The sequence below is a fragment of the Myotis lucifugus genome, unplaced genomic scaffold (genome assembly GCF_000147115.1).
Source record: "Myotis lucifugus unplaced genomic scaffold, Myoluc2.0 scaffold_2790, whole genome shotgun sequence".
Lineage (NCBI taxonomy): Eukaryota > Metazoa > Chordata > Mammalia > Chiroptera > Vespertilionidae > Myotis > Myotis lucifugus.
This window is the reverse complement of record NW_005873838.1, coordinates 9,081-19,776: the sequence shown is the minus strand read 5'-3', so window position 1 is coordinate 19,776 and position 10,696 is coordinate 9,081. Positions and strand designations below refer to the sequence as shown.

The 10,696-nt window shown below is 58.2% G+C and overlaps 1 protein-coding gene across 1 annotated transcript in view; it reads right to left on the bottom strand.

The window, feature by feature from the left end:
* Nucleotides 1–286: 286 nt before the first annotated feature.
* LOC102422079 (TOM1-like protein 2) overlaps nucleotides 287–10,696 on the bottom strand; it is a gene marked incomplete at its 3' end in the record, with an annotated part of 16,921 nt that continues 6,511 nt past the window's right edge. The window contains 5 exon segments of the mRNA XM_023749095.1: nucleotides 287–332; nucleotides 1,259–1,382; nucleotides 1,696–1,744; nucleotides 3,570–3,703; nucleotides 9,908–10,024. Of these exon segments, the coding sequence (XP_023604863.1) occupies nucleotides 287–332; nucleotides 1,259–1,382; nucleotides 1,696–1,744; nucleotides 3,570–3,703; nucleotides 9,908–10,024 (470 nt within the window).

Sequence of the window (10,696 nt, the reverse complement as noted above, 5' to 3'; positions counted from 1 at the left end):
GGGAGGGGGGGAGCGGGGGAAGGGGGGTCCCTCAGCCTGGCCTGCGCCCTCTCGCAGTCCGGGACCCCCTTGAGGGTTGTCTGCCTGCCAGGGGATCGGGCCTAAGCCGGCAGACAAACATCCCTCTCGCAGTCCAGGACCCCTCCTTACCGTCTGCCTGCAGTGGAGGTGGGAGAGGCTCCTGCCATCACCGCTATGCTCACCAGACGTGAGCCCGGCTTCTGGCTGAGCGGCGCTCCCCTGTGGGAGCACATTGACCACCAGGGAGCAGCTCCTGCATTGAGCGTCTGCCCCCTGGTGGTCAGTGGACGTCATAGTGACCGGTCGTTCTGCTGCTCGGTGGATTTGCATATTAGGGTTTTATCATATAGGATAAGAAAACAGAACAGGATGGGAGAAAGAATTTTGAGCCTGGCCAGTGTTACTTAGTTGGTTAGGTATCGTCCAGTGAACCAAGAGGTGCCGGTTTGATTCCTGGTCAGGGCACGTGTCTGGGTTGCAGGCTTGATCCCCAGTAGAGGACGTGCAGAAGGCAGCCCATCAATGTTTCTCTCTCTCTCCCTCTCCCTTCCTCTCTAAAATCAAATTTAATAAGAGAATTTTGAGAGGGCCATGCTTATTATTTCAATACTATAATACAATAAATTGGCATCATACTGTGTATTTGCAGCACTATAGTCATAGGCACACTTTTAAACCAAATGAACTATGGAAAAGTAGTGTTTCTTGTTTCAGATTTCAGACACTAGAATACTTTAGCTAATGTTAGTTCAAGGAGAGCAAGTATGTCAGTGCCGTCCCTTCCTATTTCCAAGCCAGTGGCAGACATCACCGATCAATCCCAGACTCATCGTCCAAGCTCTGAAGTGGTGACAGCACCCCGCTTAGACCTGTGTTCCAAGCTGCCCGTGAGTTGAAGCCTGTCTGCTGTCCTTGGCCTACCTCATTGATATTGAGAAGGAAAGCGCTTCGACCACAAGGAATATTCCAGATAAAACACAGCAGCCGTCTTTCTTTAAAAAGCAAACTCCTTCCTGTTCCTTGGAACTCCCCCAACCCCTGCTTTCCAATGTAGGTCACAACTTTAAGTTAGGGAAAGAAGGTATGAACTGAAGGTGGTGCAACTGGTCAGGACTCAGGAATACACTTTGCCATGGGCTCCCGAAAGGCTCGGGCCTTCCAACAGAGAGAGGGCGTCTGCCCCGACTGCCAGGAAGGGACCTGCGAAGGAGGTCCTTCACCCCCATGAGATACTCACCCAAGCCAGCAAGCTGGGATGAGAGGGAAGGTGGGGGTGCCGTGCTCCCCACCATGGGGCTCACCACGGCGGGAGACCCCGGCCCCAGGTCTATTAAGTTGTCCTCGGTCACTTCACTCAGTACCTGTTGGAGCAGGAGGTGCAGTGAGCCCGTGAGCCCTGGGGCCCTGGCTGAGGTTAAGCCCACAGGCACAGTGTGGTCTCAACGCCGCGCCAATACAGGAGCCAGGGGCCCACTGTGGGCCCGGCACGGGGAGCCCTGCCCACTGCCCCTCAGGATGTGCCTGCTGGCTCTGCCTCAGCAGCCTGTCAACAGTGCGAGCTGCTCATTTCACCAATATTTACATCCAGGTCAAGGAACAGGTGAGACCCCCCCCCCCCCGCCCGAGGCGGCCCTCCCAGCCTCGGAGCCCCGCGGAGGCCCAGGGAGGACTCACCCCGTTACTGGCGTTTTGGACCAAGCGGCCGGACCGGAATCGCTCGAACCTAACGGGAAGGAGAGCCCCGTGAGGGAGGGTGGTGGCACTGTGATGCCCACGGGTCCTGTGAAGAGCTTCTGGGAACCGAGGTTCCAGGAAAGGAGACCAACCAGGCCCACGTTAGGGCTGGGAGAGCGGCCCACACACGCACGTCACACCCCTTCCCCTGTGTGGGCTTCACCCATGGGCCCTGAGGTGAGGGAGCAGGGTGGTGGCTGGCACATCAGGCCATTGTAAGCACCCAGCCGTCCCCTCAGACCCTGGGCTAGGTGCTCCTCCTGTCACTGGAGGGGGAGGTTGGGCCAACCATTTTACGGGCCGAGCCAGGCTAAAGACCTATGTCACAGGGGGCAGGCCCCGGAGGACAGGCACACCCTCTGCCGTGGAAGGGTCCCTGGGGGCCGCGGCCAGGCCACGCCCAGCCTGGGACTTGGCTCGGAGCAGCTACAGAACCCTCCTCTCTTACCCGGGTGGGAGACAAGAGCGATTGTGAGGGGCGAGCGGCTGCATGACATTGAAAAGCTCCCAAACGCCACGGGCAGGGGTAGCTCGGACTCTTTTCAGCTGGACCCGGAGAAGCAGACTTCACTGGGGCCAGCGCCTGTGAGCAGGGATCTCCACGAGGGACACGGTGAGGACGGGGTGCGGAGGGTCTCTCAGGAGGAGTGGAGTCCCTCGGAGTCTCCAGCCCGGAGCCTCTCCCACCACCGGGCTGGGAGGCACCAGGGCTGGCGGCCCCAGGCTCTGACTGAGTCTGTGGTCGGCCGGGACTGGCAGGCTAGCGGAAGTGCCCACACAGCTCCTGCCACCTGTTCTCGAAGGGGCTGAAAGGAGCCTGACAGGTTAAAAGTCAGGCCATTTAAAACTGGGACCACAAGGCAAGACCAAGGGTCAAGGCACTCAGGTTGGCTCCCGTCCCCAACTGGCTCGTCCCTGCTGGCCCAACGCCCTCTGCGGAGGCCGCCTCACCTGTCAGCCGACAGGGCCACCTTCCTTGCTGCCTCAGCTAAAGCTGAGACAAAGCCCAGGGTTGTGACAACCACAGCAAAGCCATCCTCTCAGATCCCAAATGCAAGTATCTGTCACACTGACCGTAACGGGTGCCAGCCCGTCATGCCATGAGTCAGCGAGGGGCCAGGACCCCACGTCTCCAGGTGATTGGGGCTTAAACTGAGAAGAAGGCAGGCCTGGTCGAGGGGCCTGTAGGAGGCGCCCCCGGGAGAGCCCGAGCCACAGGCGGAGCTGCTAGCATTCTCTCTCCTGCACCTGGGCCTGCAGCTGCAGAGGCTGCGCTTTTCCGGAGGCTTTGGAAAGGGAGAAGGACCTGCAAGGTTGTTGCCTCAAACCCGCTGGTGACCCGGCCGCAGGAAGAACTGAGAGAACGCGTGCTCCCTACGCAGCACCCTGCGCTCCTGCCCCGGCCGGACACTCAGACTCCCTGACATTTGCAAAGGAAGGGAAAAACCTCCTTTTTTTAAGATGGAAAAGAGAAAAGTCTTTTTCCTTATGGATACTTTTCCTTTAACCCTTTTCAAGCTCAAAGGGTCTTTAAAGAGGCAGGTGCAGCAGCGGCAGGGCCGGTGCTTGGTGCCCGGTGCCCGGTGCCCGGTGCCGGTCCTTCCCCTCCTGGGGCAGGTGGTGAGGAAGGCAGAGCAGCCAGAGGCTTGCAAAGGGCAGAGCCTCCCAGGAGAATAAGCGCCGTTTCCCTGTCGCCTGGAGCAAATGAGCGTCTCTGGTGGGTAGTTTCCAAATCTAATCTCCCTCCCTCTGTTCCTGAAAGAGACCCGCTTTGGCCACCAGCTTTCCGAGGGGCAGGAAGGAGCCACGCCCACCTCTCGTATCTGAGGAAGACGTTGTTGAGGTCGTCGTTGACGCGCAGCAGCTCCTCGGTGACCTCCTCGTTGCACACGTGCGAGATGAGCTCCACCACGCGCTGCTGCATGGCCCGGCAGGTCCTGTTCAGCTCCTGGGGACACACGCCTGGCTAGCCTGGCTGCGCCTTGGCCACATCTCTCTCCTTTGGGAAAACGTGCCCTGCTCCTCAAGTCGTAAGGGAGTACGTTCTTGTTCATAAAGCCGGGTGTGTGCAGGATGCAAAGTGGAAGCCCTCCCTCACTGCCCCCTTACTCCCAAGCAAACCCGCTCCTGTTCCCTAGACAGACAAATGTCCAGCCCTGCAGACTGCGGGGTGGACACAACTACATGCTGCACAAACCAGTTTTAAAATAGAAGAGAGGATTCTTTGCAGCTGGCTTTTTCTCTTCAACAGAATGTTCCAAACAACTTTCCTGCCACTTCAGTCTCATCCCTGTGTGTGTATTATAACGTATCGCACCGTTCTCCCATTTGGGACACTTAGGTGCGGCCTCTTTCCTGGCCAGCGCAGTGGGTGCAGCAGCAAACACTGTACTCGCCTGCTGTGCGCCCGCACAGGACCACGCCCCACAGCGGAGCTGCTGGCTGACAGGGTGGCCACGTGGAAAACTGACTGGTAACAGGAAAAGACCCTGCTGAACAACGAGATCTGTGTATCTGTACCCGCAGCAATGGCAGGAGCGTTTTATGACCCCATTCGATATCACTGTGGACGGGGGTGAGTGCCCAGGCTTGACCTTGCAGGGAAGAGCAGGGGAGGGACCGTGACAGGTCAGCTCACCACAGAGCAAGCAGACCGTGGCGAAGGAGGCGGGTGCTGCTGGCACATCCAGGCCATTCTCTGCTGGCCACTCTCCCAGGCGGCTCAGCCTGGGGGCTCCTTCCCCGACAGCAGGGGCAGCTGAGGAAAGAAGCCTGGCCCGTGGGGGGCAGCCCAGAAGCACCGTAGCGCAGCTGTATTTTTCAAGACAGAAGTACCTATGTTCGGCAGCTGTGTATAAAAGGCAGCTTCCTGTGGAGAAGCTCTGACGTTGGGGTCCTGGGCCCTGGCTAGCTGGCTACAGCCTCTGTCTCGGTTCTGCCCTGCTGCCAGCCCTCTGCACAGCCGGGATGCTGCTGTCAGTCTTTCTTGGTCAATAGGGACAGAAGAAAGTCCAGTGTCTGGACGTTCTGGGTTTTTCTATGAACAGACTCTCATTCTTGGTTCCCCTAAGACTACCATTTTAGGTTTTTGGAGAAGGCAGGACCATTCCTGGAAAGAGGAGGGCTTTAAGCAAATCACTGGATTCTCATAACCCCCCTCTCCCTACCCCCGGCCTGTACCAGCTGCACCTGGGCCAAACCAGCCCAGGTAGGTAGTACCTTCCCACCAGCAGCACCAGGCTGGGCTGGAGGCGGGAGGAGGACCTTGATCTCAAGTGCTCTGAACCTGCATCAGCCTGCACACTGAGGGTCCTGGGTTCAATTCCAGTCAAGGGTACATGCCCAGGTTTCGGGCTCCATCCCCAGTAGCGGGCCTGCCGGAGGCAGTTGATCAATGATTCTCTCTCATCATTGATGTTTCTACCTCTCTCTCTTCCTTTCTCTCTGAAATCAATCTATACATATAAAAGCCAAGCGACTGGAACAGTGACGCACACTGCAGTGGCCAACAGGCCCGATAGGGGCCCCCATCGGCCCCCCACAACCTCCTGCATCTCCACCCCCTGCCAGCCTGGCCTCGATCAGCCCCCATCAGGGCAGGCTGGCTGGACCCCAACTGTGCACAAATTTGTGCACCAGGCCTCTAGTAAAAATATGTAAAAATAAATAAACAAATAAAATGCTCTGCACCCTGTTCTGCCCAGACCACCAGCTCTCGTCACTGTCCTCGCCCTGTCCCCTGCATTAGCGCCCCAGGCCTCCAGCACTCTCTGGCTTCTGTCTCCCTGGGGAAAACAAGGGGTGCAGAAATGGTGAACCTCTGAGGTGCCTCACAGCAGGGGTTTGGGACACCCACCCTGCAGCAGCCGGGCAGCTCTGCTTTGACCTGTTTTAAACACTCCAGTTCTCTGGAGGACTTGATTTGTGGAGAAGAGTTCCCGGCCCTGACAGAAATGTTTGGGAAGAGGCAGATGGTTTCTGAGGCCTCTGCTAGCTCTCACCCTGGAGCAGGAGGCAGGGATGCCAGAAACACCTGCTTTGGCCTTGCACTTGCTGCCTTGGCCCCACCACCGCCAGGGGATGACAAGGAAGCAGCCCAGACCCCCCAGGAGAGCCTCCCCTCCCCGACCCCAGAGGAGCACCCAGGGAGGCCGGCCCGGGGTCTGAGTCAGAGAGAAAGCTTTACATGTCCATGCTTTAACCTTGTAAGTTACTGTCTTAAAACAAAATTAAACAGGAAGAGAAAAGACAAAGAGCTAGATGGTGAGAGGACTAGAATGTTAAGATTTCTGCCACCACGGCACCAGCTAGCACCGCATGGCCTCCCCGGGGTCACCCACAGCCAGGCTGCGCAGGTGCCGTGGGAGACCTTGCTCTGCCTCCCCTGCCTCCAGCCCTCCGGACAGAGCAGCTCCCGTCCTCACACAGGGAGCCTGCTTGCTCGCTCGCTCGCTCGGGCAGCCTTCCCGCTGCGCAACAGCTGGGACGGAAGTTCTCAAATGGTGACAATCTGGGCTTTGGCCTCCTTCTGGGTCTGGCTCTCAACAGAGAGGGAGAACAGCTGCTTACTGTTCTTTGTGCAAAAGCCCTCACCTATTAGAGCATCTTATTAAAATATCCTCTTTTCTGTCTAATTGGTCCCAATGACTTGATCTTTTCTTCAAGGGCATGCACATCCCCACCTCACAGAACAACCCTTAGGTCCTCGCGCTGGGTGTCCTCCGAACCCCCTCCCAGTCCTGGGGAGCATGGAACAGGGTCCTGAAGACCTGCTCCTAGAGCTGCGGGGGGTGGGGGTGGGTGAAGAAGTTCTTTGTTGAAGAGAAAGGGGAATAATGAAGCTAAATGTGTAGAATAAACCAGATTTCTCCAGAGAAAACGGTCCTGGCCACCCAGTCTTTTGTTGAAATGAGATGCAGAAAGAGGGGAGCGAGAGGGCGATCAATGCCTGCCCCTCCTCTTCGCGGACAGCGTGCAGGAAGGTTCTCTACCATCGGTGCCTGGCCGTAGGAATGCCTTTGTGAGCATCACTGAATTAATTAAAAGTTATTAACTGGAGACAAAGTTCAAAAAGCTAATTTGAAAGAGACAGAAGGCACCAAACGACAGCACCAGGCTCACTAGAGTCCCGAGTGGGGACTCCAGGCCGCAGCGAAGGCGCGGACTCAGCGGTGTGGGTGCAGCCACGCTAGGCCCCACGCAGTGCCCGTGCATGGGGGGGGGGGGGGCGGCAGAGACGGCCAACAGCACAGGAGAAAGAGAGGAGGGTTCTCAGGGGATGGAGCTCTCAACTTCTAATGTCTGTCCCCTGCTGAGAACTGCCTGGCCATCCTCAAGGTGGGCTGCCCACAGCCTCATCTGCACCCCGAGACTGGGGCGCGGCAGTCTCAAGCATTTAAGGTCCTACCGTGTGAATGTGGAATGTGTTTCTGCTGGTGTTAGAGACGGACAGGGCAGCAGGTACAGGGAGACAGGCTGGAGCTCCAGCTTGTGGCCGCCGTGCCTGCGCCTGGCACCGGGCAGCACGCAAACAGGATCCCCATCCTTCCCTGGTGACGGTGATCCCGCCATGCTCCATGGGCCAGGGCCTGTGAGCATCACCAGCTCTTCAGTCCGCGGCTGAGCAGCTGAATGAGTGGCGCCTTCCTGCCCTGCTGTGCTGCTCCCCAAAGTCTGACCAAGGGCTTCCACGGGCTGACCGACAGCTGCTACTGATAAGAACGAGGCGGGAGGGACTCAGCGTAGGTGTGGAGCTGGCTGCTGCCTGGAGGTCTCCCAGCCCAGAGCAGAGGCCCACACACTGAGGAGCTGCTGGGTCCCTCGGCGGCTTACTCTCCCGGGAGCTCCTGAGAGGCTGACAGCGCAGGGGAGTGGAGTGGCCTCCGCCTCCCTCAACCACAGGAACCACCCAAGTCCTCAGGCCCAGCGCTCCCGGGGCTGCTCTGCCCTCCGCAGGGCCGCGGCGAGGCTGCAGCAGAACAGCTGTGACTCCCAGGAAGCGATCGGGACGAAACCCACCCATCATCATGGTCTGTCACACAGTGCATCCAGGGCTGACACCTCCAATTTCCTCTCTTCCCACTTCCTCCGCCTCCACCAGCAGCTCACACTTGAGACTGAGAGGCTTTTGTTGGCGTGAACATTTGGGTTGGTGACAAAAGCGTTTACTTCCATGGCCCTGGCCAGTCCTGTGAGCTCTGACAGCTTCTACTCAGCCATCTGGCTGCCCTCCACTTGCACTAAGGGGTCCTGGGGATGGCCTGATCCTGCCACTTTCCCAGCAGCCTGTGCCGTTTTCCCACATGGAAGGCTCACTGTTTGATCTGACCTCGGCCCTTGGGAGACCCTCCCTGGCTGGCTTCTGATAGATGGGGAGGAAGAGGAGGAGAGATGTCAGGAATGACTGAAGAGTTGGCCGGCAGCCGGGGCCATGTCTGTTCACAGAGCGCCCGACTCCCGAAGCCTCCCGCTGTACCAGAGCCGCTCTTCCCGTTTGATTTAAAGACAGCAGCGAGGCTGGGAGGCTCAGAGTTGGAACAAAACAGAGGGAAGAAAACGTCATGGGAAGCAACCTATTTTTGAAGACTGTGAGCTGACACCGGGAGATTAGGTTCTGTTTGTCTTGGCTCATGGGCTTGTTTTAGAACACACGCACACGCACTGGCACACAGAACATCCCTGCTGTCTGGGTCTGCTCGGCTGTCTGGAGGCAGGCTGGCTTTGTTCAGCCCCCACCCCCGCTGCCAGGAGCTCCGCTCTGTCCACTGCAAGCCCTTGTCAGCAGGAATTCTGATGCTGACACAGCGCAGAGCTACCTCAAGCAGCCCCCTCAGCTTCCGCCGCTTCCGGACTAATCACAGATCCCAGTGCCTCCGGGAATGCCTGGAAGAACCCATCACCCAGGCGGGAGTGGAGGCCAATAGGCAGCAATGGGTGCTGGGTCCCCTGGAGTGTGGCATGTGGACAGCTGGCCCTGCTCAAGGAGGCAAGCCCGGTCTGCCCAGGTCTCAGTGAGGTTGTCTTGCTCGGCTGGCAGAGGGTGCTCATCTTGGCTTCAAGAGCAGCCTGACGCCACAGTTTCGTGGAGATGAGCCGAGTCTCCGGCACTCAGCGGCGAGCTCCTCAGAGCAGGCCTCGGCACAGCATCTCGGTGCCTCTCGGGCTTTGCTCTGTGTTAGGCCCTGAACAGGCTTCCACCCCTGCTCCTCCCCCGGGAGCTGATGGCTTCGAAGGATGAAGGGGGCACAAAAGAGATGGCTGTGTGCATTCCTGAGGACCGGCCATCAGACCGAGCCTCCACGGGCTGCAGGTGTGTGCCAACAGCAGGGGGGACGTGTGGCACTTAGGGGGCCAAGACTGACAGCCTGAGGGCAGACGAGAATAGCAACACGAGGCCTGCCTGGTGCACTCACGCCAGTTCGCCAGGCCCGTCTGGCTCCTGATTTATTTACTCAAGCATCTTGCCTCTCACTGAAAAGATCTGGCACCTGGGAGTCTACAGCACCCTCTCTCCACCCCTTCAGAGGGGCACTGTTTCTAAGGCGGTGCCAGAGCCTGAGACGGGGTGTCTGGCTCTAACACAAGGCCCCCCCCGCAGGCCAGCCCTGCACCCAGACCCCTTTCAGGCACACTGCCAGGTCCACAAGCGTCCAGAGGAGAGGCCAGGTAGTGACAGGGCCGCGGGACCACATGTGAGCAACCTCCGCCTGGGGACGGATGCTCAGTGTCCAGGAGAAGAAAAGGGGCTTCAGCTGCCCCAGGGCCTGGGGGTCTGGGAAAGGTGTGATGAGGAGGGAAGGCTGATGATGTTAAGGGTGCAAAGCAATACACAAAAACCGTACACATAATAACATCATCTCAACCACATTTGAAATAAACATCAAAGCACTGACGATGGCTATTTGTGGATTCGGCATCAGAGAAAATTACTTTCTCCTTTGAACTTCCTTTTTCTTTAGATGAGCATGGATTTTGCAATTGGCATTTTATAATCAGGAAAAAATGTTACTAAGGAAAATAAAAAAGAGAGAGCCTGGTACTGGCCTCTGTCTGTTTCTAGGAAGCATGAGGCTGGGTCTGGGCCCACGTGGACTCGACCCCTCTCTCAACGACTGCATCCCTGGGCCCAGAGCCCCAAGATGAGGCCCCTCACCTGTAGCAACTCCAGATCAGATGAATCTTCCTGCCCAGGAACCATTTCCGTTAACATCTCAGACATGACTTTTGTGTTTCCTCGAACAATGTCCAGTTCGCTCCGCAGCCTGGCGATCTGCTGGGCCCAGAGGAGGGAAGCGGGAGGGAGAGGTTGGTCACCGGTCACCGCGCCTGGCGGGGACGCCGCCCTCACTGGGACCCAGGCCGCACTTCTGAAGGAGTGCAGCAGCAGCACCGTCTTGTCTCCCTCTGGTCTAGAGAGTACTGATGGGGGAGGGGGGCCACCTGGAGAGCCCGGTCACCCGTTGGCCCCGACTCTGCCCAGGACTGGGAGGCAGCACTGGGCAAGGAGAGTGCTCTGGGCCCAGATGACCAAGCTGGTCTGCAGCCCCCGCTTCCCCGCCCTGGGGCAGGGACTCACCCTCAGGCCTCTGCCTCTGCTCTTTCAAGGGAAAGGTGGGGGGAGGGGGGGTGGTCCCCAGTCCCTTCAGCACTGGGATCCCTGCTGAGGAACCGAATAGTTATAGACTCTGGCTCCCAGCAGCTTATCCTCAAAATACTGTCCTTCTGAGAGGCTGGCCAGGTTACGCACACTTTCCTGGTGTGGCAAGAGTGAGGGAGAAGCACTGAGAGAAAACCACAGGGAAGGCCACTCCCTGCCCAAGGATAACGACCCCTTGAAAGCTACCCAACCCGCCCACCCAACAGGGTCTCCAAGCCTGGGCCTGGGCCATCTCTCCTGCAGCAGGAACACCACAGGATGGACCTTAAGCTCCGAGCCTCCGTT